Source organism: Galeopterus variegatus, unplaced genomic scaffold (genome assembly GCF_000696425.1).
Source record: "Galeopterus variegatus unplaced genomic scaffold, G_variegatus-3.0.2 Scaffold4223, whole genome shotgun sequence".
Taxonomy (NCBI): Eukaryota; Metazoa; Chordata; class Mammalia; order Dermoptera; family Cynocephalidae; genus Galeopterus; species Galeopterus variegatus.
The window spans coordinates 113,181-139,449 of record NW_007730334.1 but is presented as its reverse complement, the minus strand read 5'-3'; the positions used below and the strand labels follow the sequence as shown (position 1 = coordinate 139,449).

General features: G+C 46.9%; 2 protein-coding genes across 2 annotated transcripts in view; one reads left to right on the top strand and one right to left on the bottom strand.

Annotated features, from left to right (window-relative positions):
• IL16 (interleukin 16) overlaps positions 1-10,233 on the top strand; it is a gene marked incomplete at its 5' end in the record, with an annotated part of 55,077 nt that extends 44,844 nt beyond the window's left edge. The window contains 4 exons of the mRNA XM_008587039.1: positions 5,148-5,249; positions 6,923-7,181; positions 7,386-7,511; positions 9,754-10,233. Of these exons, the coding sequence (XP_008585261.1) occupies positions 5,148-5,249; positions 6,923-7,181; positions 7,386-7,511; positions 9,754-9,947 (681 nt within the window). The remainder of the gene's footprint in view (positions 1-5,147; positions 5,250-6,922; positions 7,182-7,385; positions 7,512-9,753) is intronic.
• A 3,838-nt stretch (positions 10,234-14,071) lies between these two features.
• On the bottom strand, positions 14,072-26,197 carry STARD5 (StAR-related lipid transfer (START) domain containing 5). The gene is made up of 6 exons (XM_008587038.1): positions 26,099-26,197; positions 25,430-25,479; positions 24,931-25,063; positions 20,057-20,174; positions 19,205-19,298; positions 14,072-14,805 (listed from the first exon to the last, which is right to left on the bottom strand). Exons 1-6 carry the CDS (start codon positions 26,195-26,197, stop codon positions 14,658-14,660), a joined length of 642 nt encoding a protein of 213 aa, XP_008585260.1. The 3' UTR covers positions 14,072-14,657.
• Positions 26,198-26,269: the final 72 nt, after the last annotated feature.

Here is a 26,269-nt window from a genome sequence, read left to right as displayed (position 1 = left end):
GGGAGTTTGTTAATGTTAAAGCTGTCCAGGACATTACTGCTTTCAGATTGTCTAGTCTTATGTAAAATTTTTGATCAATTACGAGTCTTTTGTTAAAGAACAGGATGTCTCATCCAAGTTACAAACACCCTCTTTAAGGCCAGGAAAATTTAGAGAACTGCTTTTGTAGAGAAGACATTATTTCCCCCTTTATGATCAAGGCATACTTCATAAAAGCATTGATGATCAATATCTCGATTGAAAAGGTATTACTTTTCTTTGTATAAGTCCCACGCTGCTGGGAATGCTGTTTCCCAGGTGAAGATCTGTCTGTCCCATGTTGGGGGAAAATATGAACAGTAGGATGAAGCAGCAGTTTAGGCCGAATTACGGCAAACATGAAAGAGAGATCAGGAACTTGGAAGTGAGACATGCTATCTTATATCCAAAGTTTTAAATTATATCCTGTTATAAAGAGAGAGTTATTTTCATTGAACTTATAAAAATAGCCATATTGTGATAATAATCATAAGGATACTTAAAGTTATTAAATTTGGGAGGAGGATCAAATAGGGAGAAAACAAATACTTTTACTTCTGTTTTAAATGACATTTTACCAAACTGTTGTTAGTTATAGATAGCTTAAGAGAGAGAGTTTCCCCACATCCAGAGAACATTAGGAAAACCAGCAGTGCCCCAAAACAAGGAAATTGTAAAAACCCACAATTTTTCCTAATTAATTTACTAATTAACTTTTGTTGTTTTGACCTTTGTGAACAATTTCACAAACCCATCAGTTTCTTCATTAGAATTTTGGAACTTTAGTTTAAAAGCTATGAACTCAAAGTTTGTTGGGAAACTGTACCTATCAGAGTTTTTTCATGAAATATTTGAAGACATAAATATATAATTAAACCAAGGTTATGACTAGTAGCATTTATATCAAGACACAGATATTTAAGAGCCTTACAAGATTTTGGAACACATATCCATAACACCTTCAGTACTGACAATGCTTTCGCATATAGTCTAATTTATTAAATAAGCCAATTAGTTTTGATACATTTTTATATATCCTTTGAGAAACTCCAGGGCTCTTGGAATTTCTCAAAGTTATTTTAAAGTTTCAGAATTTAGTGTTGGAAAGCTGTGTTAAATAACAAAAAGGCTTAAAACACTTAGTTGAATAAAACCACAAATTATTATAAAAAATAAAACCAAAGTAACAAAGGGTTTTAAAGTCAGAGAGCACAAGAACTTATCATGGTAAAACATGAAATAAGCTCCCTAGGCCAGTTATATAAAAGACAAAGAAAATCTTTTACAATTTTTTAATAAGAGCAGTTAAGTTTTTTTTTTTTTTTTTGTTTGTTTGTTTTTAGAAAATCTGGTTGTTCCATCACAGGAGAGCAAATTCTAACCCTGTATTAGAATACTTTTGACATTAATTTTTAGAAAGACTCACCCATAATTTGTTTTTATTTTTTTATTTTTTATTTTTTCCTTTTTGTCTTTTTTCGTGACCGGCAACGGGACCCCCCCCCTCAGTGTTGTGCCCGCACCGTGCTCAACCAGTGAGCGGACCGGTCTCTATATGGGATCCGAACCCTCAGCGGGAGCGCCGCTGTGCTCGCAAGCGCCGCACTCTACCGAGTGCGCCACCGGGCCGGCCCATAATTTAATTTTTAAATCCAGTTATTTTTTTTTACTGTAAAACCCTTTTAACAAACTTATCTACATAAACCATTATCAAGACTTACTCAGACATTCTGTTTTTGTCCTATACTTCCTACTTTCTAAATAGCCAGTCATTTTGCTCTAGGACAAAAATACACTGTACCAGATGATTTCTTACATAATTATTTTTCTTTCTCTCTAGCCCCTCCAACTATAACCATATCCCCACATCCATAGCCTTCTTTAAATCACCTCTTTTTTACATGCTTGTTTCTTTTTTATCAATGTTAAAAAGGCCTAATTTACCTAAAAATTATATATAAAAAGGGGTTTTTGAGTATTTTTTTTTTTTTTTGGTTTTGGCAGGGTTTACAACTTAAAAGCCTCTAGCAAAGACAAATGTAGTCCTGTTTGATTAGTAAACCCAGGCAACAATGTGTGTTGATAAGAACACTTTTATACATTCAGGTTAGTAAATAGGCATCCATTTATTAGAGCAAATTATACAAAGCCCAGTTTGAGTTTTAGCTATATTTACTGAATACATATTTATGGTTTCCCAGCCAAAAACTTGGCAGATTAGATCTATACCCTTATCAGTTAATGCTAACTGGGGCCTACGCGATATTTGGCATAGGTTTCTTTTCACTAGCCATTTCAGGTCCCGGGTTTCCACGTGGCATTTGGGGCCATGTGGAGCTTAAGACAGAGGGCGGTATATACTTAGAAGATATTGTTTCTCCCAGCATGGCCAGGAGGCAGAGCTGAGATAACAAGGAGACATACTGACCTAGAGACAAATTTAGGTAAAAGGTTTAAATCAAATTTTGAAAATATATTTATCAAAACTTTAGAAGATTTAAGTCACATGAACTTGAAAAGTATACTTATTTATGTAATGAGCTTGCATTAATTATAAGCCAATTTGGTACCTTGAACATAACACAATTACACAAACAGACATGAACATATAGACATGACATACAGCTTACACATGCATATATGCAGACATAAACAACAAGAACAAACAAGGGTCTTATAGGTTTTGTTCAAGATGTAATAAAAAGCTCACTAGTAAAAAGGACAGTCAAATTTAGATTGCGTTTTTTCAAAAAGACTTATTGGTGAGCTCACCTTGCCTTAAAGAAAGCAAGATAACAAATTTATATTGTAAAGCAAAGTATGCAAGCCTTTTCAAGAAGATGCAGAGAAGATTTTCTTCCTTTAAGAAGATAGCATAGAATTCTACCATAGGATTTTGTGAAGAAAGACATAGATGAGATTAGAAGAGAATTTAGAAGTCTGTTTAAGATAATCAAGTGGATGCCAGAAAATTTGAGACCATCTGTTAAACAGGTAGATTTTAGGTTAGTATTTTTTCTTAAATGAGTTACTGAGCTCAAGAGATGAGCCACCAATCAGAGATGAAACCATTTGACTTTTAGGAGAAGAGCAGGAGACCCAAAAGGGGTCTGGTTGGTGCCATGGCTGCTTTTCTTCATAAAACTCCAGAGTCTTCAGTGAAAAAGAGTAGTACATGCAGTTAAGAAAAGAACCACTGCTTTTAAGAGAGGAGAGAAGCATTGTGCAGATAAAAAAGAAAAACATGCTCAAGCAATACCAACACTGTAAAGAAATATGAACTTCTTTTACTTTAGATTGTCCAATTTAAAGTTTTCTCAGTCACTGGCAAAAATTAAGTTTTATCCTTTTTTGGTGACATAAACGTCTTGGATAGGTCTCAGAGAGACTTGACATAGATTCCTAGTTGTTAGGTGGGAAGCCTTAACAAGACCCATTGCATAATTAACCAGTGACCAATTTGTTCCCAAATTTTTATGTTAAGGCTCCCTTCCTTGAGGTATCAAAGACATGGAGTGCAATCGCCAATTGAAAGCCACCTGTGATTCCCTTACTGGGAGGCATTTCCCTTCAATGGGACTCCCTTGCTGGGATGAATCAGACATCCTATTCCTCTCCAAGGCTTGGCAGGTCAGTCTCTGATCCATGGAGAACTTCCTCACATGGGGCACCATTTTGTTGCTTTGCCCTCCACGGATTTGTCACCCCTTTCACCCTGGGTGATGGAGCCGCAAAGGATTACTCAAAGCCCATCTCTTCTGAGCAGTGAGAGACCCCAAAGTGGTTAATCTCTCCTGGAAACCTCAAGTGAGAGGCATCCCTTCCTTGGAAAATTAACCCCGAGTAGGGCTTCTCTTCCAGCATTTATTTTCGAGACCAGGAAGTTACAGGAAGAGAACAAAGGTGGGGTTATAATTTAACAATATAGGCTGGTAACTTTCAGTGAAACAAGACAGATGACGTTCCAGTAAGGCAATTAAGTGGTCTTACAGCAATTTCTCAGTATCTTTACATAACAATCAGTAACTAGTCTGTCCTTGAGCCAGCAACCTTGCTGTGCCACAAATCTTTATCTTACATCAGAGACTTTATAGCCTGAGCAAAATTTCCAGTCCTCCACAAGGTCAGTATTTGAAACTGCAAGGCTTTGGGAAACCAGGCCCTGTGAAGTACATTTGCTTTAAGAATCCTCTACATTTTGCAAGTGAATTTTTGTACATAAATTTACTCCCTAGTGCCAAAGTGCAAACTAGTGGCTCAAGACCCACATGGACCTGCAGGTATATTTTCTTTGATCTGCATGGTAATTTATTTATTTATTTTTTAGTTATTGAATTCTAGATATCATAAAACCTGAATCAAAACTTGGATTTCTGGCTGCTGCTGCTTTTTCTTTTAAGGGAATGATCTGGTAGCACTGGGTCTGCATTTCCACATAGCAGCTGACCCTTTGAGCAGGAGATGTGTTCTCTGGCTCTCTGCAGTTCCTATCACTCACATCTGCCCATCTTGCTCATTAAAGTGATCTGCCATTTGAGTTTGAGACATCAGCTCTAGACTGGAGTGGGAATCTCTGACTTTGGACAGTGCAGGGAGGTTGTCCTGGATCTGTTTGAGCCCATGTCCGGGCTGGGAAATACTGTGTATGCCTATGTGTGCATAGGGGTCAGATGTCAGCTGGGCTCCCTAGTGCTGCTTCTGTGCCCCATGGAGGACTAGTGAGGAAGAAGGAGCAGCTAACTCCTGCAAAACAGCAGTGACCCTGGGTTTTTGACCCGAAGTCCTACAAGTTGACTTCATCCCACATTGATATGGTAGAGCTGCACTACCCAACACACTGGGGCTTCCGGTTGACTTAGCAACACCTAGCCGTGTCTGTATGAGCGTGGGTGTGGGGTGTGTGAGAGAGGAAAAGAACTATGCTTGCTGCTTTACCTACATTTTTTTTCCCTTCTAAGCTTCCCATGACTCCTGAAACAAGTGATGAAACAGGTCTGAGGAGGTGACAGAACTTTGAGCCTGGTCAAGCTGGGTTTGAGATAACAAACGAGTCTGACGTTAAAGCACTTGTTAAGTTATTCATCCTGTTGCACTAAGATGTTTTTTAATGTATGTATTTTCTTCTGCAGCAATTAGACAGCATCCATGTCACCATCCTGCACAAGGAGGAAGGAGCTGGCCTTGGGTTCAGCTTGGCTGGAGGAGCAGATCTAGAAAACAAGGTGATTACGGTAAGTAGCCCAGTGATGGGGGCACGTCCCATCTTCATGGATGAGCTGTGGCATGGCTGCTCCATCTCTCCAAAGCTGAGTACACTGTCATCATCAAAAGCTATGTTGTCTCAGTGTGTCCTTTACATTGGCTGTGCTGGGCTTATTTGAATGTTCTTGCCCAGCTGAAAATAAATCCTTCAGTTCACAGCATCAGTCGACATTAAACACACCACACCCCCTTGCAGTGGTAACTTGGCATGTTCCTCTCTGTCACTTCAGAGGCAATAGTGTGTGAGTAGTGACTTCCTTGATTTCTTCATGAGTTCTCCACCACAAAATACACATAAAACCAATAGGTACTTATTTTGGTCACTAAGCACATAGCAGAGTATTACAAGAAGGTTCCTGATTGTGACTAGAAAAAAGACCTAGCCTGCGGGAAAAGGATATTTTTCTCTGCCTTTGAGTGGTGACTTCTCTTTACTTTATTTGGCCAGTCACCCCTGAGACACCGCAGCCACTCAGAAAGCAGGAGGAAGCAATCCGTGTCGGCCGAGCATATGCACAAGAGCTTCCTCTTTCTCCTTCCGTGTTTGAGCACGTCTCTCCCTTTCCAGACTCGTGAAAAGGGAACTAATGTAGAGCACCGTCCATGACCAAGCCCCGTACTGGGCGCTTCCTGACCTGTTTGTTGGCCAAACTCATCGTCCGTGCTCTTTGGGTTGAGGAATTGGAAGCATTTATGCTTCTTTTATGGAAGACACAGGATTCAGAGTGGAGGTTCTGCTTCATGCGTGGGTCTTACAGTCTGGGGACTCTAACCACATCTGACCACATTAACAGAATTTTTCTAGCACTGAAACAATTTAGAGAAACAATGAACCTCGTTCACATCATAAAAGCAAAACCTATAGCACGTCTTAGTGATTGCCCGTGCCTGCTGCCATTCAATCATCTTAATTATAATTACCTCCTTAAAGAGGATGATGCAGATATAGTTTGTTTTTGTTTTTAATTTAGTCCCACATATCTTACAGAAAGGGGACCAGGGAGTGACTGGAGTTAAAGAATCAGAATTTCTGGGGGAGGAGCTTTAAAAATGCTTGGGATAGTGTTTCTCAAAATACATTCTGCAGAAGATGGGACCTGAGAATTTCTCTATGCAAAAAGGATTCTTCCTTGAAACGCTTTTGCAGATCAATGTATTATAGAGCCTATTCCTACAGATCTACCACGAGAATTTGCATTGTAGAGTCTAATGTTTTTTTTTTAAGTAGACATTTTCAGAGCTTATGTTTAACCCAGTACTCCCGAGGTTTCTTTGATCTTAGAAAACTTTTCTTACACAACACCTATTAATATGCCATAGAATCAGTGCTTCAAGAAAACTATTTTGGGAAATACTTATCTGACTAGGACTGTAGTGATACTATCTAAGACATTGTGTTGGGAAGGATCCTGAGTGCTCATCGGGCCATTATTGATGGTGATCTCTGCTTTGGATAAAGAAGGAGGGAATGCTGTCCCCTGGGCCAGCAGCTCAGATCTAGGACATAATTAGTTTCCATTTTCTTTGGCCTAAAAATCCTCTAGGGTTACAACTGGTTCAGATCCTCCTCCGGCAAGAATGTGGATGATTTCTGGGTGATTCTGGGTGATTTCTGGGTCCTGACTTCCTTTGGTTTGCTCAGGTTCACAGAGTGTTTCCAAATGGGTTGGCCTCCCAGGAAGGGACTATTCAGAAGGGCAATGAGGTTCTTTCCATCAACGGCAAGTCCCTCAAAGGGACCACACACAATGATGCCCTGGCCATCCTCCGCCAAGCTCGGGACCCAAGGCAAGCTGTGATTGTCACAAGGAAGCCAGCTCTGGAGGCCGTGTCTGACCTGAACTCCTCCACTGACTCTGCAGCCTCAGCCTCTGCAGCCAGTGACATTTCTGTAGAATCTAGTAAGTTCTCCCCACTCAATGAAAGCCCTACAGGCCATGTTGCCTTTGATCATTTGGGGGCCAGACCTGGTGGGGCTGTTCAGTAATTTGTTGCCCCAGAATGTGGGGCCTACTTAGCACACTGCCTGAGATGGGCTCGATTGATGCTCAGGGCATCTGTGGCCTGGGCGAGGATCCCTAACAAAGTCCCTGTGTTCTTCTCAGCTGCAGAGGCCACAGTCTGCACGGTGACACTGGAGAAGACCTCTGCAGGGTTGGGTTTTAGCCTGGAAGGAGGGAGGGGCTCCCTGCATGGAGACAAGCCTCTCACCATCAACAGGATTTTCAGAGGTATCGTGTGTGTCTGGTGCTTTGCGTTCTCCCCAGCATGTGCATGTGGCAGGCTCTAAAGAGGTTCCTGAGCAACTTCTGGGCCATGTTGGTTTCCTACGACCCCATGTCCTCCTGAGAGGCATGCTGGCCTTTGTAGGACTCAATTCTGCTTTTTTGACATTTTCTCTTTTGCTCAGACATCCCTTTAATCTCTCTGTTCTGCTAGGTCCTCTTAAGCACATGAACCCTGGACTTGGTTCAGCCTGACAGGGCCAGGACTAGGGTGAGGCAGCCAGGCACTGGCCAGGGGTGCACAATTTAAAGGGGTGCCAAAATACTCAGTAATCAAGAGCAATACTAATTCAATGCAATATTTAAAAAAAATCAAAATTAAAAAAATCTATGATGAACAGAATATAAAATTTTAACGTCAGTCCGATTTTGCACTGTACAGTTGGGCCTCACTAGCCTTACCCTAATCCCGGACCCATCGGTTCCTGCCTTTACTTAAAATTTTGATATTCTGCTTATCAGGGATTGGGGTACAAGCCAGTCTGACGTGGGGGTCACCTGGATTTGGGTTTTCCTATGAAAAATCACAAATGGCTTGTAGCTACCATGTAAAACCACCCCTGACTCTTCTTTGCTGCTCCTTAAGCTGGAAGCCCCTATGCCACAGAGCAAGGAGCTGGGAGGAGAGGAGCACTGGACAGGGAGTCCAGAGGTCTGGGGTCTAGTCCCAGCTCTGTGTCTAACTTGCTGAGTGGCCATTCCCTTCCAGGCCTGAGGCTCCTCATCCATAAAATAGGTAAAGAGCTATGGGGGGATGTGTCTGCACATTGTTAGTTCTGAGACCCAGTGAGCCCCACCTCTGCTCCCTGCCCTCTGTGAGCTCCCGCTGCTGACTGGTTTTGTTAGAGGAAGCTCTGCTGCAGCTGCAGAAGCCCAGTGGGTAGACTTATGGGGCTTATGGGGCAGTTCCCTCAGAATTCATGTTAACCCCAGTTCTGGGAAAGATTTTTTTTTTTGTCTTTTTCGTGACTGGTAAGGGGATCACAACCCTTGGTGCGGTGTTGCCCGCACCGCACTCAGCCAGTGAGCGCACCGGCCATCCCTATATAGGATCCGAACCCGCGGTGGGAGCGACGCTGCACTCCCAGCGCTGCACCCTCCCGAGTGCGCCACGGGGCCGGCCCTGGGAAAGATATTTTTAACTATTTAGGATGAGCATGGGATTCAAAGTCAAGAGATCTGGGCTGGCCAGTTGCTCAGTTGGTTAGAGCATGGTTCTGATAACAACAAGGTCCAGGGTTCGATCTCTGTACAGGCCAAACACCCTGCCCCCAGAAAAAAGAAAGTTAAGAGACCCGGATTCCAGTGTTCTACCACCTACGGCAGCATGACCTTGGGCAAGTCAGTTCACCATTCTGGGCCCCATTTGCTTAAATGGGATAAGCCTACCAGCTAAAGGCTGACCAAGGGGTGTGGATTCTGGAGCCAGAAAGTCTGGGATCCAACCCAGGCCCTACCACTTAGCAGCTTTCAAGCTGTGGGCAAGCTACTTGTGGGCAAGCCCTGTTTCCTCACCTGTACAAAGGGAATTCTAACAGCACATACCTCAGCGGATTAATGCGAAGCCTTATTACAATGCCTGGTACAGTAACTCATCAATACAACTTTGCTATATTTTCAGTACTATTGTTATCATTTTCTACTCTTACTCAGTATTTGTGAAGAGCAGTTTCAAAAAGTGAGAGCTAGCGATGATTATGTCCTTCTTGCATGGGCACAAAGATCTTCTCCAGGCCATTCAGAACCAAAAATCCCTGTGAAGATTACTTCATAAAAATCTTACCAGCTCCCATACCACCCAGTGCCGATGATCTCACAAGAAGGGGAGACCGGAGGTGGAGGGGGTGGGACATTGGGTCAGTGTCCAAGGGGGACTTTGAGGATTCAGTTCCCCAGAGTTCCCTATGAACTGTGGAAGGCTCAGAGCTGCCCAAACTCTCTCTTCCCTGGGGACAGCATGGGCTAGACACCTTTCCCAGGGCCACAGAGGGCTGAAGCCTGGGGCCCCAATCTCTGAGTCACCATTTTACAAGATGCCTCACTTTGGAACCACCACCAAGCTCCCAAGGGATGGGTGCCTCACTCTTTTCCAAGCTGTCCTGGCTCCTCAGAGACCAAGGACAGGAGGCAACTTTCCTTATTTCCCTACCACCTGTAGAACCTGTTACCATCTTCTCTCTTATTTCAGGAGCAGCCTCAGAACAGAGTGAGACAGTTCAGCCAGGAGATGAGATCTTGCACATGGCTGGCACTGCTGTGCAGGGCCTCACACGCTTTGAAGCCTGGAACATCATCAAGTCACTTCCTGATGGTCCTGTCCCGATTGTCATCAGGAGGAAAAGCCTGCAGGTCAAGGGGACCACAGCTGCTGGAGACCCCTAGGCAGAGCACCAGTGCTGAAGCGAAAGCCAGCAGCGTGCAGCTCCCACGCCTGCTGATTCTCAGGGTCTCTGCTGCCCACCCCACCCACATGGGGGAAAGTACAGGTGTGCTTCCTGGTGGCCACTGCCCAGGTCCAGACCTTCTGGGACACCACCCAGCAAGAGGGTTGTCCGATTAGTAAGGGCAGATTTACACTGGGGTGGCTGATACAAACTGTAGACTGTATAGAGAGAGCTTAATGATAATATTGTGGTGCCATAAATAAAATGCATATATTATGGTTTGATATGAAATCCATGTCCTGCTTTGGAAAACGTTTCAAGTACTGTAACTGTGTGATGATACACCCCCAAATGGCAATGTTTGTTTTTCTCATGAATCTGCAATTTGGGCAGGGCTTGGAGGGGACAGCTCATCTTTGTTCCATTTGGTGTCGGCTGGAGTAACAAAGGCTGGGGACTGGAGCCACGGGAGGGATCACTCACTCGCACATCTGGCAGTTGATGGTGGCTGGGAACTCACCTGCGGCTGCTGGCCTGAATGCTTCCAGGTGGCCTCTCCCTGTGGCCTGGGCCTCCTCCCAACATGGTGTCTGGTTTCCCAGGATGAGCATCACAGGAGCGCAAGAGCCAGGTAGAAGCTACATCCTTTTTGTGCCTCGGAAGTCATACACATCACTTCCGCTGTGCTCGATCAGTTAGAGCTGGCACAAACCCGCCTGGGAGTAAGGACAGGGGTAAATAAGTCTTACTGGGGCCATTTTTGGAGAACACAATCTGTCACATGAAACACTTGCAAAATCATTTTTGGCTGGGCTGGAGGAGTGATCCTACCAGGTAGTCAAGCCAATAAGCAAAGAGGACTTCAGGTGAAACTCAAAGTGTGGCCAGGTGGAACCAGCGTGAACATCAGAGGGCAGAAAAGGTGGAGATTGCTACCACTCACCCACCACATGCCCAGTGCTGTGCTGGGCATTACACGGTTGCTGTCTCTAGTAATCATAGCAGCTTCCACAGCACATGGTACTGTGCCCATGTACTGATGAGGGCACTGAGACTTGGGGACAGTAAATGACCTGTCCAGCAGGTAAGGGATGAGGCAAAGACTGAGTCCTTTTGCCTGACTTGGTAGAGACTAACAGGCCAAGATGCTTTTAAGGGCAGAGCATTGTGGAGAAAATACCTCCAAGTGTCTGACCCAAGGGATATTTGGTTTGGTCATCTCCTAATGCCTATTTGCCAAGCTCGGGACGAGGCAATTTGACTTTGGATTAGCAACAACCAGCATCACTTGGCCAGGCCTGGGCCCGAGGATCAGCCCCTCCCCAGGCCCTGCTCCTGTGAAGTAGGGATGTAGAGGAAGACCTGGCAAGGACCAAAGATGAGACACAAAAAGCAGTTGTTCTCAGGCCAGTATTAGTGGGACCATGTTAATGTTATCAGGTGGTTTCTCCGGGGTCCATAGGAAGCTAAGAATCTATTCCCAGCAGTGGACTCTTAGAAAACCCAGCCAGAGTCCTAATCTTTACATAAACCCCGTTGGTGGCTCCATCACAGTGGGTGTCAGACCATGGTTCTGTTTATCCTGAGAAAGAAAAGGCTTAGTTTGTGTCCTGCAGGTTGCCTTGTTTGCCACACTCTTGAATCTTGTCAAGCAGAGACAAGCAAGTGGGCAAGATCTTTGAGATGCCATTTGCACCTGCTTTTGGGATTTAACAGAAGCACTGAAGATGAAACGGAACAACAATGACAGCTGTGACTCAACGCAACCCCCACTGGGAACTCACTGCGCGCCTGCCCGGGGCTGGGCAAAGAGGCCACCAGACACAGAGGGCACATTCTTTGCCCACGCAACCTCACCATCTGTGCACACAGTGACATTTCCTATAATCAGGCAACTGTTTTGAGTCTTATCAAGCAGCCAAACAGCAGATCTGGGGCAACGTAGGGAAAGAGAAAGCGGGTTTCCATCAATATCGGGCGGCAGGTACAGGGATGAGTTTGGAGTTTGGAGCTTGGACAAGGATGTCCCATGGGCCTGGGACACTGAGAGACTTCTTGAGAGACCAAGCAAAGCAAGTGAGTGGCGGGGGTCTGTGGGGGGGAGGGGTTGTCTGAGGACTAGGGTTCAGACACGGGTGAGCCCATGGCCCTCCTAGGACTTCCTCCTGTCCCTAGTCTGTTTTAGAAGATTCTCTCCTCCCCCATCACCTGAGACAGGGCTGCCGAGGACACAACTACTGCCCAGGTCCCTAGGCCAAGGAGGTCTTCAGATTAGGAATCAGCAAGAGTCCTAAACAAAAGCCCATCCATTTGAGCTCCAGGATGCTGGGTTTACTTCTGAGGTTTAGCCTTCCTCGGCCAACTTCTTCAGAGCTGACACGAAGGCATGGAAAAAGATGCCTTTGAAAACTATGTTTCCGGTCATCCTCAAACACTGTGAACATCCCAGCTACCAGTTGTGGATCCAACTTAACTATCCAGGAAAAGGAGCCCATGCAGGGCCTCTCCTGGGCAACTCTAGTTCTTTGCCCTGCACAGCATTTTCAATATATTATCTCACTTGTGTTGACGCTCCAGAAGCAGGCTGCACTGGGACTGGCATCCATATTTTCTTTTAAAGACAAGAAGTCAAAGCAGAGATTTTTTTTTTTTTCCTTTGTCTTTTTTTTTTTCGTGACCGGCTACGGGATCGCAACCCTCCATGTTGCCCCCGCACCTCGCTCAGCCAGTGAGCGGCCGGTCTGTATGTGGGATCCGAACCCTTGGTGGGAGCGCCGCCACGCTTCCCGAGCGGCGCACTGTAGCAGTGCGCCACCGGGCCGGCCCCCAAAGCAGAGATGTTAAGTGTCTGTTCAAGAGCACAATGTTAAGTGGTAGGGCTTGGACCAGACACATTTTCTGGCTCCTTGTCCAGGGCTCAAACCAGTTTAAGCCGACGCCAGCAGTCATGGGAGAAGAGTAGGCACAGTCTATCCTGTGGGCCGAGAGAGACATGTCTCGGTTGGCCAGCCTTCAGCCAGGGAGACAGGGCTGCACAAGGGGCCCCATCTTGGTAGGACCACCATCTTCCTGAGTCTGGACCTTAGGGGGACAGGCACAAAGGTTTTCCTTGGCCGATGTACACAGAGTTGGCTGGACCTGGGAGGCCAACTCATGAGGAGTCAATATAGAATGGTGCTTGGCAGAGTAGGAACCCACTAAGTACTTACTGCATGAATGAATACATTCTAAGTAAAGTCAAGAGTCCAGTGAAGATTTCTCGATGAGAAATGGGAGTTAACAGAATGATCTTCGTGGCATGATTGTGGGGCCTGTAGTTACATTAGAACACAGAAAGAGGGAGCTTTCTGTCCCCTGGACACTGAGCTGTCATGTTTTGAAGCTGCTCATATCTTGGCACATGGAGGAGACAGTCACTCCGGGACTCAAAGGTGGGAAGCAAGTTACTATGACCCAAGGGCAGTGTTTTCCACTTGGAGGAACAAAGGCCGAGGGCTCTGTGGAAATTTCCTGCACAAGCATTAGTAACCTGAATGGCAGCGTGCAGGCACTCTGGTCAGACACGCCAGGGATCTTTCCTACAAGGCGGTGGGAGCACCGACGAGGTTGCTGTGCTAGGGAATGTTACAGGACCCCTCTCTGGCTTGTGCAGCCCTGATTAAAGGGAGGGAAAGGAAGTTGTGTGGCTGCTGAGGCCCCTTCCAGGTGGCAAGGCTGACTCCCCGGTTCTGATGATGTGCTGGGGTGGGCAGGCCCCTGAGGGTTGTGCAGCCTTGCAGCAGAATCCAGAGCGGGCGTTCCGGCCAGGGCTGCTAGCAGGTGGCCTGCTCTTCCGTCCTTCCTGCTGGCAGCCGGCCTGCCCAGAGCCTGGAGGCCAGAGAACACCTGCCGTGGCCTCTGTAACAGAGGACAAGGAAAGCAATGCCCAAGGGAAAGGAGGCTCTCCTCTGCAGAGTTCTACTGTAGACACGAGCAGCTTGCTCAGTTTAGAGTCACTTCCAAAGAGGACTCATCCCCAGGCTGCAGACTCAAAGTGCCTCTTTCACCAGGGACATGGAAGTTAACTTACAGAGGGGATAAGGAGAGAAAACCGACTGATTCAAACGGAAGATACAACAAAAGGAGGGTTGAAAGTATTTTTCCTTAATGCCATCCCTCTTCTACACCTTCATTTTCTAAGATACCATCTTTTTAAGGAAGGAAATCTTGTGCAGTGTTAAACAGACATGGGGTTCTAGATCAGAAAAATACATTTGGGCGTCTGCAGCACAGGTCTGAGAGGGCTCTAGATGCTAAAAAGGCAGCAGGGCCTGATTTTCAGTCTCAATGATGATTCTCTGTGACAAACAGGGAGACATGGTCTCTGATAATGACTGGCACGCAACAGCTTTGGACTTCAAGGCATCACACGGTGCCCAGGCTGAGTCCTGGCCTGGTGGCCGGAGGTCTGGGTCCTCCCTGCTAGCAGAGGTGTGTTGGGATGACAGGCGGACAGAGTTTGGAGCACACGAACGGATCCTCCCATGCTGACCCTGAGTGGAAAAGGAGGCAGGAGGGGTGGGCTGCTGCCTCTGGCTGGCGCTCTCCGAGACGGGCTGCACACTGGCTTGTCCCGAAGAGTGAATACAGGCCTTTGGGTTCTCCCAGGCTCTCTGGCATCCCAACAACTCAATGAGTCCTGGAAGTTCTTTGCCAACAAGTGATAGCATCAGTTATGGAATTTCTTCACTGCCTCCTGAAGGTTGGTGTAAAACTTGGCCATGCTGCGGGGGAAGAAGGAGTCCACCACGTTCTGCGGCAGGTAACCACTGAGGTCGGTCTGGAAGAAGGTGACCAGGTTGGTCTTGTTGGGCTCCCTGTGAAAGCAATGGAAGAGCTATGTTATGTGTCTGCAGCAGAGACACTGGGACAAGCACCAGGACAGGCGAGGAGAGCCCGGCCCAGGAGAAATGGCCATTACACTGTGATTGCACCAAGTCCCTGGCTGGGGTCACCCCCCAGGGGTCTTTTCTGGACAGGCGTATTTTCAGAAGGGAAACCTGTCCTTCATGGATGCAGTCCACAGCCCCTGCAGGCCTCCAGGCAGGGAGGAGTCCCTACTTCCAGGCCAAGAAGGCACGTCCCTGTTCCCGGATTTACTCAGCAACCACTTTAGGAGAACTCACTCTGGTTGGGCCCTGGGAGGGACAAAAACAGATGCTGTCCTCCACCTATTTAGGGCAGTAGTTCTCAGAACAGTCTGGGAACTCTTGGAGGTTCCTGAGACCCTTTTGAGGCATCTTCAAGGTCAATGCTATTTTCATAACAACAACAAGATGCGATTGTCCCTTCTCACTTCTGCTCTCATGGACATATGGGGTTTTCGAGAGGCTACGCAATGTGTGATACCGCAACAGACTGAACGTGGCAGCAGACAGGAGCCTCTATTAAGCCTGACATTGAAGAGATTCACAAACGTGTAAAACAATGCCACTCTTTTTCACCAACTTTTTTGTTTTAAAAAATACAAGGGCACTTCAAAAAGTTCATGGAAAGAAAGAATTGAGAAAGATAATATGAATCTTTCCATGAATTTTTTGGATGGTCCTCATATAGTTATTTCTCATAAACAATGTGTTATGTTAGCATGTAATACATTTATTAGTATCATGTTAAAATATTTTTAAAATTTCCCACTTCTAGTTGCAAATACATTAACTAATGATAGATATAACCCACATGAACAAAAGCCCTTTGAGGTCCTCAGCTGTATTTGGGGTATAATGGAGACTTAGACTAAAAAATTTAAGAACTGCTGTTTAGATTACTGACAAGTAACTTGGGTATGTGTGAAGGGACTTTGCCCAGGGGACTCAGAAGTCCAGAGGGAAGGAGGGGCGGGGTCCATGGCATGGACCCTGGGCTGGAAGTCTGAAGGCAGCACGTCCTGCCACTGACCTGCTATGTGACTTAAGCAATTCAGTTGCCTCCCTGGGCTGTAAACATGATGATCTGATGCTCAGGGCAATAAGGAGGTGAAACCACCAGCCAGAATCAGATTCAGCAAGGAGCACACATAACAGAGGAGGGGACACAACTGGGTAGGGATACAGAGGGGACCTCACTGTCACAAACTTCTCAATGGCCAGAACAACAAAGGCAGGGACTTTGCGGAGACCATTTATCACTATATTTGAACGAAGCTTCAACAGCTCAGAGCCTCATCAGGAACGCCAGGTAGCACTGCACCTGCCCATCAGATAGTTCCCGACGTCACACAGGTGAAGGACTTGAAATCAGAGTCTCTTTAGAACCCTGCTCCCCCAGCTGTGCAGACAGGGCAACTGAGGCCCAGAGAGGGGGAGGAGTCAGCAGAGGATCAATGAGGGGTAGCGTGTGCTACTCTGTGCTGTGACTCTTCTCCTCTGCTCACGCTCTGCTTCTCTGGAGGGTGCACTGCAGCGGGCAGGGATTTCCTTAGGTTTCAAAGCCGCGGCATCGTCTGGACACCTCCTTCCTCACTCAGCACCCCACGCCAGTTCCACCTTTTCTGGGGCCAGCTGTCTTCCCTCTACTCCTCCCATGGGGCTGACTTGGGCCCTTGTCCTCACTCAGCAGTGTCCTCCTTGGTTTGGAAACGAGCAGGTAAGTGAGAAATGTGACTCAGTGGCCAAGTTCCCCTCCAGGTGAGCACTGGGCTTTGTGGGAGGCAAAACACACGAGGGGCCACATGGGAAGGCAAACTCGTCACGTTATGGAGCAGCAGTGTCAGCAGTGGCTCTTGCACATACACCATCAAGTGACATCAACAGAACAGGCAGAATGGGGCTCAGAGGAGTTGATGGTCAGCCACATGGGAAGGCAAACTCGTCACGTTATGGAGCAGCAGTGTCAGCAGTGGCTCTTGCACGTACACCATCAAGTGACATCAACAGAACAGGCAGAATGGGGCTCAGAGGAGTTGATGGTCACCAGTCTCCTCACAGAGAAGGCCGGGACACCAGCATCCACTATGCTAGCCTTGAGGATTTAACGCGAGGGCACGTGGGGAGCACTCAGCATACTCTGTGGGCACGGAGTGAGCGCGCTGTAAGTGATGTCACATTGCCACCACCACAAACACCTCTCCTCCACACTCAGCCTCTCCCAGCTCAGTCACCTCCATCTCTGGCGCAGACCTGGCCTCACCTATTGCGCACCTGGCTGTCACTCAGGGCCTCTTCCACTCTAGATGCCTGCTTAAAACTCTCCGATGGCTTCCCATTTTATCCAGAGGAAAGTCCCCAACAGGGTGTGGCCCCTGCTACCTCACTGACCAAATTTCATAGCCTGTCCCCTTGCTGTCACTCTGACCCAGCACAATGGCCTCCCTCCGCGCTGTTCCCTTGATGCCCACACCTGCTCCTGCCTCCAGGACTTTGCACCTGCTCACCCCTCCGCCAGGAACGCTTCTCCCACTGACATGCCCAAGGCTCCCTGTGTTTGTGTTTTGCTCAAATGCCATATCAGGGAGACCCCTAGATGACCCACTCTCACTCTTCCTCAGCATATTTACCTGGCTTTAGTTTTCTCCGAGGCTCTTAACATCTGGTAATCAGTAGTGTGTACATCTGATAGAATTACCTGCGTTTGTGTTTTGTCTGTCTCCCCTGCCCCGCTAGGCTCTTAGCTGCAAAAGGGCAGACACTCTGTTTCAAGAGGTCGATATCTGGGTGAAGTGTGCAGATTTTGGAGCCAGCTGGGTTTAAACTGTGGCTCTATCACTTCCTGGCTGTGTGATCTTGGGTAAGTTACTTACCTCTCTGTGCCCCAGTGTCCTTATCTAAAAATGAGGATATTAACAGTGCCTTAGGGCTGGTGTAAGAATAAAAATGAGTTAATTTACATAAAATGCTTAGCATAGTACCTGATACATGCTAGTGCTTTATACGTGTTTGCTGCTGCTGTTATTAGAACACTGAATCCATAGTATCTAGAACACACCTATGTTCATAGAATGATAAGGGAATAATCATTGCCTCAGGTTTCAAACCCACAGCCTCAGGAGAACAACCGTGCGCGTGGCAGACTCCAGCAGAAAGCTTTACTGAGAAGATAAAATGTTTCTAGTCAATTGGATAGGAGCTGGGAGAGTCAATGCTTGAGTTACAACCTCCACACTAGCTGGGTTTTATGGAACCCCAACCACCCCACCTGCAAAATCCCTGCAGTCACTTTTGCTACCTGGCATGAAGCAGGATAGTACTTGTCATATAGTGCATTTTGCCTGAAAAAAGACAGCCATGGGATTCAGCCCCTAAGGAGAAATGGCTCTGCCTCTTAGTGTGTGTGTGTGTTGGAGCACAGCTATGCTATTTTCAAACTCAAAATTTTGTTACATTTAAGAAAAGTCTTTTATGTGATTTTTGAAAAGCCAGCTTAGCCAAGAACGTTACATGGAGGTACTGCGACTGGGCTTTCAATAAAACCTGCAGCACCAAGGCCTGCCTCCTGGGTCTGCATGGTGACAGCGCAAACTCTTCCCCTCCTGCTGTCTGTAGGGGCTGCAGGGATCACCAGGACACACCTGCAGGTACAAATTCTTGCACTGTCAACTGGGTGGTTCCCAGAATAAACTAGTGACCTTCAGGTAATTCATTATACAGGAGGCTCCTGGCAAAAACCTGGCCATGGCCTGTGGGAAAACGAGGACAGAGGTTTCCTGAGCTCAATTCTGAGGCTGACTCACAGTGTGGTCTCAGAATTGCCCTTAGCCCCTGAGCTCCTTCCTGTTCCTTGCTGAGGAGAGACAATCACTATGTGGAATGTGGGGTGGGGACAGCTATTCTTGAGGCCACTCCAGGCACATGGGTGGTGCTCAGAGATCACGGAAGAAAAGACTTGGAGCTCAGACCCTGCACTGCCAACATCCTAGCCTTTGGCCCTGGACACATCACTTAACCTCCCAGAACCTCAGTTTGCTCATCTGCTAAATAGGAGCATGACATTTACCTAACCTGCCTTACGTTATTATTCTTGATGTGGAAAATCCTGGAGGGAGGATTTCCCGCATCAAAACTAATAAGAATAACGCCTCCCACAACTCTTTCCCACGTGTCTTTTCCATATTATGTCACAGATGTGTATATGACAGTGTTTTGTAACATCAAGGCCTAAAGAGCTGTAAGGCATTTTATTACTGTGAATCACAGTCAAAGTGCCCATTTTCACAGAACGTCCACACTGAAGCCACAGTTAGGACTGAGACATGTACTCAGTCCAGGAAATTATCCTTACCCTGGCAGAGGTTCACAGAAGCAGCCGCAAGGATGGTTAAATCCTCTCACAAAACCTGGCTTCGGGGGGCATAATGGATGTTCCACATGGGTAGCTGGAAGACAGTGCAGGCGGTCAGTGAGCTACAACTTCAAACAGTCGGGCCACCACCACAGAAGTGCCACAGAGCATGCAGACCCAGGTGCACACTCACACAGGCACATACGCACATGCGCATGCACACACATGCACACATACTCGCATGCACACTCATGCATGCATGCACTCACTCATACACATTCATGCACACACTCCTGCACACAGCTTCCCCAAGCCTGCCAGAGTATTAGAGGAGAGAACATTCCAGAATGCAGGTTCAGGGGTGGGAGGAGGAAGGTGCCCCTCTCAAATCTCAGCCAACACTGGTGTGGATGTGTCTAGCATTTCCCCCACATGGAAGGTGAACAGGAATGACAGGGGCTGTGTGGTGGCAGGAGCTCTGTGGCTTGCTAGGCAGGAGGGGAGTGGAAAGTGTCCTTACCCCATGGCTTCAGTGAACCACTGCACACTGAGGTTTTCTGTGATGTGCAACTGTAACCCACACAAGTACCGCATGGGCCTCAGCAGGAAGAAAAAGGGGTGGTCACAAAATCTGACTTAAAAATAAAATTGCTGGCACGCTCTCCCATCTCAGACCCTCACGGCACAGAATCCCCCCAAATATGAAGAGATGAGGACGCAAAGAGAAAAGGACCCAGAGTGTGAGTTCTCTGGTGATTTCCAGCTGCTCATCTTCCCCCAAGAAACTGAGTGGTGTTGAGGAGAGAGTCCAGAGTGCCAGAAAGGACTGGCAGGCCCCCGGCCATCACTCACCATTGGAACTGATGGTCCCATCCTCATATCTCTTGACTAGCACCAAGTCCACAAAATCTCTGGGAGAAATGAGCCTCATGGCAGCTGAGGGGGTAGAGGTTCTGCTTACGCACAGTGTCTGCCAAAGCAAAGGGGGGCCCAGCTATGTTTGATGTCCAGACATCTTCTCCCCGCCCCACCCCACCCTAGAGGGTCTGGGAAACGGGACTGGCATTGACAGTGGCATTGGCACTGTGAACTGAAGGGTCCAGAGCAAGGCTTCCCTAGAAGTGCCAGGTGTCACTGAAATATACCCAGCTTGTAAAATCTAGGGCTGTGACACAGGCTGCCCATGGCTGTGAAGTTCCCGACCGGGCCATGCTGAGGTTATGTCTCACAAAAGATCCTAAGAGTAAGAGCCTGGCCGGACAAATCTCTCAGGTTTCCCTTGTAACCCTGAGAAATAGGTATCATTAGCCCATTTGACAGGTGAGGACACTGAGGCTTGGAGAGATTGAGAAATTTAGCACAATGCTCATGGTGGAGATGGGATTTAAACAGGGCCAGGATCAGGGAGAGATAAGAGGCCATTCCTTTCTAAGGTGGACCCTGCACTTGATCAGCTTCCTCAAACGCTGTGTCCCGGGGAAGCTCTCTGGTTTCACCCTAGTCCAGGCCCTGGGAGGGAGCACCTTGACCCTCACCCAATCTCAGAATATCCCAGCAGTCCACTCTCCCACTTTTTAAACCAAGACACCCCAAACCCGCCCTGTGCTTTATTGCACTAGCCCCATCCTGCAGGACAGCAGGGCCCAGGCTCTCTTACGGTCACAATGGAAAAGTACAGGCCAGGCCTGTGGATGAACAGTCCTGGGGACAGTTTGGGGGAAGGCAAGAGGGGACTGACAAAAGTCTCTCCCTCTTTGTCTTCCCCCTCTGGTATTAAGAATTGGAATGCCACGTGTTGCTGAGAAACCTTTCAGCAGGGACACCTTTAGCCTCAGGGAATTAGTCTTCAAGAGGACTTGCAATTCCTGGAGGCACTTGGCCCTTTCCATGGGCGCACTGGGGATCAATTTCCAGATGGCTCCTCCTAAAGTGTCTTCCTTCCTAAAATGACCTGCCTGGGAGCAGGCTGCACCTGCATGCTGGGTCTCCTTTCTCACTTGAAAAAAAACATAGCATACCCCGACCCACCCAGAATTGTCCCATGGTGTAAAATCCCACAGGGTGCCAAAGGGACAATTCGGAATGCTGATTGCAATATTTAATCAAGGCACTCTCTACACACTGGTATTAGAATTTCATGTTTTCCCCTTTCTTAGAAAGAAAGCAGTTTTGCCATTTCTGAATTCTGATATCTTGTAGTAGGAATGGCAGAAATGGTAAAAAAAAAAAAATTTTTTTTTAAATAGCCATACTGCTTCCATCCCTGATAATTGCATCGTTCCTGAGGGATAGTGTCTGGAGGCTGAAATGAAGGGCATTGGTGAGAAATACTGAAGGTGGCAGCATGTGTCACAATTGCAAAACAGGCATGGCATGCTTCTGTGTCCCGCCCTCCTATGAATCTGTCCATCCATTTATCTATCACTTTCCTACTTCACAATTAGAATATTTCAGATTTGTCAAAATCATGCTGAGAAATGCCAATCTGCAAAAGAAGGGCCCTTTCTCCGCCTTTTCACTGTTTCGCTAAATGATCAAGAGCTGCCACTCTTCGGTCGCTTCACTGCTTTTTTGTAAGCCTGAGCTCTCCAGCAGCCTGTGCTTTCCCTCCTTTTTGCAGTTAATGTCTATCAAAGGCTGTATCTTTCTAGCAGGAAGTCCTATCTTTTCATGGACACATTAATTCATTAGGAAAAAGAGCTCCTATTCATCTCATACAGAGATGCAAAATATTTTACTTTTTGTGTTTAACAGCTGTAAAATCAAAATTTGCAATATAATCATGTTATTTTAATAAATTACAATCATATCTCAATCCACTTTTTTTTTTTAACAATTAGAGCCTAATGGTCACAGGAAATACATGATTTTTAAAAAAATAATTTCAATTTATATGCATATTTATGATACAAGATGACTTTTAAGAATAAGGAAGTATTATATTTGGATAAAATTCAGTGGGCCACATGAAATGGAAATCTGAGTTCAAGGAAAAAAATTATATATAATTTCTGACTATTTAAAAAACTTTGTTCATGTATTTTTTAAATGACAGTAAATACAAATCCATACGTTATTTAGATGCACTGAAACAATGATGTCATTGCTTTGTTCAAAATTGACAGATTTATTCCATGTCAAAAATGACATACTTTGGGGCCGGCCCGGTGGCGCACTGGATAGTGCGCTGCTTGGGAAACACAGCGGTGCTCCCGCTGAGGGTTCGGATCCCACATACAGACCGGTTCCTGCTCACTGGCTGAGCGAGGCACGGGAGCAACACCGAGGGTTGCGATCCCATTGCCGGTCCCCGGTCCGGTACGGGGGCAACACTGAGGGTTGCGATCCGTTGCCGGACACGGAAAAAGACAAAAAGGCAAAAAAAAAAAAAAATGACATACTTTGCAACCTATGAAAATTTTGCTGTCAACTAAATGTTAGACATCAACTAGTTATGTGGGGATGACGCAAAATTTCTCAAAAATCTGTTGGAGGTATGCCAAGTCTGAAGACCCTTATACCAGAGGACGAACTGGGGTCAGACGGGCTATAGGGGGTTGCTTTGGGCTGATACTGGCCCAGTCTTCAGGGAATTGGGTGCCAGGGATTGAAGGTCCCGTGTGGCCTGGTGTAGGAGCCCCACACAGGGGAACAGGTATGCTCCCCCCAGGGACAAACCAGGGTACCCAGAAGAGAAGGAGGACCTTGCCAGCATCACCCACCCAGCCCCACTGGCAAGCTGACTGAGAGGGCCAGAGCAACGTGCGCTGATGTAGAATGCAGCACAGGTGACACCCAGCGATCCGTGGCCCTGGCAACCTGGGGAAAGTGGTAATGAGAAAAACATCGTGAGCCTCTGAGGGATCAGGTCACTGGGACCCAGAACTGGAGCTAGGTGAAGGCAGGGGGTTAGAAAGAGGTTCTGTGGCTCCTCTGGGAGGTGGCACCTGGTGGTGGGAGTCCGGAGATCTGGAGTCACCAGCCAGCTCTTAACTCCCGCTCTGCCCCTTGATAGCTGTGTGAACTTGAGTACATCCCTTCACCTGTCAAACTTTTCCCTTCCCCCACTGTCTCAGGTGAAGTGCTCTGCACTTGCAGCACAGTATAAACGACTCAACCGACAGCACTTGTCACTTATCATTATTACAGCAGCTCAGGTGTCACCCTATAACTTCCTAGGCCTTTCATTCTCTCTCATGTCCCACCAGTCGCTTATCGAGACAAAGAAGTGCAAACAGGCTAAAAAGACGCAGCCACTTTTACCTTCAAGAAGTCCTTGCGTTATTAGATGTGTATTATGCTTTAAAGAGTACTAACCTGTGTTTCCTCAACTTCAATCATTTGTGCATAATTATTTGCATACTATTGCTTTTTTTTTTTTTGCTATCTCTGGTATCACCTATCCTATTATTCAATTAATATTTTTCTTTAAATGTTCTCACTTTTTAAAAGTTAGCTAAGTTGGTTTTAAAATGAAGCTATTTAACTATTGGAAATGGAAAGAATTATCACTTGTCATAAATTAAAGGTGACTGCAAAATACATACACAAGGAATTATTAGATTCTAACTCTGAGCCTGAGGCCAGCCGTCTATGTTGTTACAAAGGAGACAAGCAAGTGTTAAACAGGTGTCAAATGCACATTAGCAGCTAATCGAGACTCTCCTCTTCAAGTTATCAGAGAGATTAAAGAATTGAAACAGGGCAACCTTCTTACTAAGTGACTCAATTTCAGCCTTGACTTATAAGGACCTAAAATCACCTTGTGTGCCCCAGGAATATGTGCTCCACCCTTCAGGAAACACTAACATAAACTCCTGTGATAATGAACTGAAATGTGAATTCTTGGCCAAGGCTGAGAACACCTGGCTCCTACAGAACCACTGCCTGAGGTTGTACCATCTGTGTAAACACCTAAGAGGATGCCAGTCCACAGATGTCAAAATCAAGACACCATTCAAATTGAAGAGGTCAATGTTTCCCCAAAGCAACTTCCTTATTACTTTCGGCTATGAGATTTTATTCTGAACTTTTGTATCAAAAGGAGTTGGGATATTAAAGCTCAAAAGACCCCCAGGCAGGCTCATTTAAAATGGTAGCTACTAACTCCACGTAGCTATTTAAATTTACGTTTCGATTAAATAAAATTAAATAAGATTAACAATTCATTTCCTTAACCTAGGAACCTTCAAATGCTCTGTGGCCACAGAAGGCTAGTGGCTACCATATTGAACAACACAGTTATAGAACATTTCCATCACTTGCAGAAAGCTCTACCAGACAGCACCCGTCTGGACGACACACATTTTACTCATGGAGAAACTGTAATCCAGAAGCTGCCACTTGGCACTGCCCCAAGGCGGGCAGAGAATCCTGACTCCTCTGCCAGGGCACTCTCAATTCATTATCATGGCTCTGTCAAGGGGCAACACTTCAAATTAGAGCTGATGGGCCAAATCCAGGTCCCCCCTTAGATCCTTGGAGCCCAGGTTCACTCTGCACTTCTTCATCAGCTGCTGCTATACTCTCTCGGCAATCTGCCTCTCTGAGTACCTGTAACCCGGCCAAGCCTGGGCTCCAGTGTTGCAAGCAGTGGGCAGCCTGTGTTTGCAGGGCACCTCCCCCTTGCCAAAGGTGTCACGTCACGGACCCCAGAGGGGATGGGGTCAGGTTACTGTAGCAGGGCCCAGACACTGCCTAGGGATAACACGCTTGGAAAAACTTACATCAGTGATGCTTTGGATAATTTCAAAGCTGGTCACATTCTCATCCCACTTCTCTCGCAGGCCCCCAGCAGCTGGCTTTACACAGTCCCACACTTCCTCCGGTGTGCCACAGACAATGCCTTCTCCTCGGTACCTGGAGTACAAGAAGGAATTTGACCCCAAGGCATCACACTTGTTTATCTTGGGATTATATCTAAGGATTAGAGGGTGGACCATGCCATGTCTGTCATCACTCTTTAGGACAGGCTTGCAGAGAAAGGGCTGAAATTTACTAGCCCACCTCCCCTCAGGCCTGCAGAAATGGACAGTAAGCTTTGCAAGAATACAGTTTGCTGGAAATGTTTTAATTAAAAACAGAAGTTAATGCTTTTCTGGAAGATAATTGGCGAGTTGATCACAGGCTGTTAGGGTTGATTGGAATCTTTTAGGAAGCAAACCCATAGAGACATCAGGAAGGGTGCGGCATCTCTGACAAGCTTTGAACAACGCGTGCACTTACAGGTTCCCTGGAAACTCCACAGATGGCCTCCAGGAAACTGAAACTCCATTCTGTCAAAAGGCATAGAATCGGAGAATTTTAGAGCTAGAAGGGCTCTGGGAGATCACCTGACCCATCACTCAAATCCCTGTTCTAAGGAAGAGGCGTCAGAGACCTCAGGAGATGTGAATCTCCACAGTCACCCAACCTATAAGGCCGAGCTGGGACTAGTCCTGGACAAAGCTGCCCCAGCAGCAGCATGAGCTGTGGTGGTTTTTAAATCACCCTAAATGACACCATGCACTTTGTTTCCTTGAGCAATTCAGGGCTATTTGTTAACAATCAGAAGTGTCATGCCACCCTCTGGGAAAGAGAGAGGGGCTCACGCTATGAGTAAAGGCTTTGGAGCCTGGTGTTTCGGGTTCCAATCCTAACCATCATTTATCAGCCAGGTGACCTTGGGACAGTCCCTCAATGAAAGGAACAGATACTTACCTCCTGGGGGCATTGTGAGCACAACAGGCCCAATACTTTTAAAGGAAACAACCCCCGATGGAATCCCTCTCAATCCAGCTCCGGGGGATTGGGGTGCAGAAAACAGCGGGGAGAGGAGGAGCCTGGGGTCTTCTGGGACCCGGAGCCCAGGAAGCAAAGTCTCCGCGACCCCTTCCCGCCCACCTCCTCACTCACGCCTTCCCGGCAGATCTTCCAGCATGACGTGTCCCGCCGGTACTGGAGCACCTTGTCGGCCACCGCCTCGCTGATCTGAGCAGCCAGCGCCGGATCCATGGCGCCGGGACCGCGCGTGGCTGTGGGGTCGCCCGCGAGCTGTGCGGTGGCTGGTCGAACCAAGTCAAGATA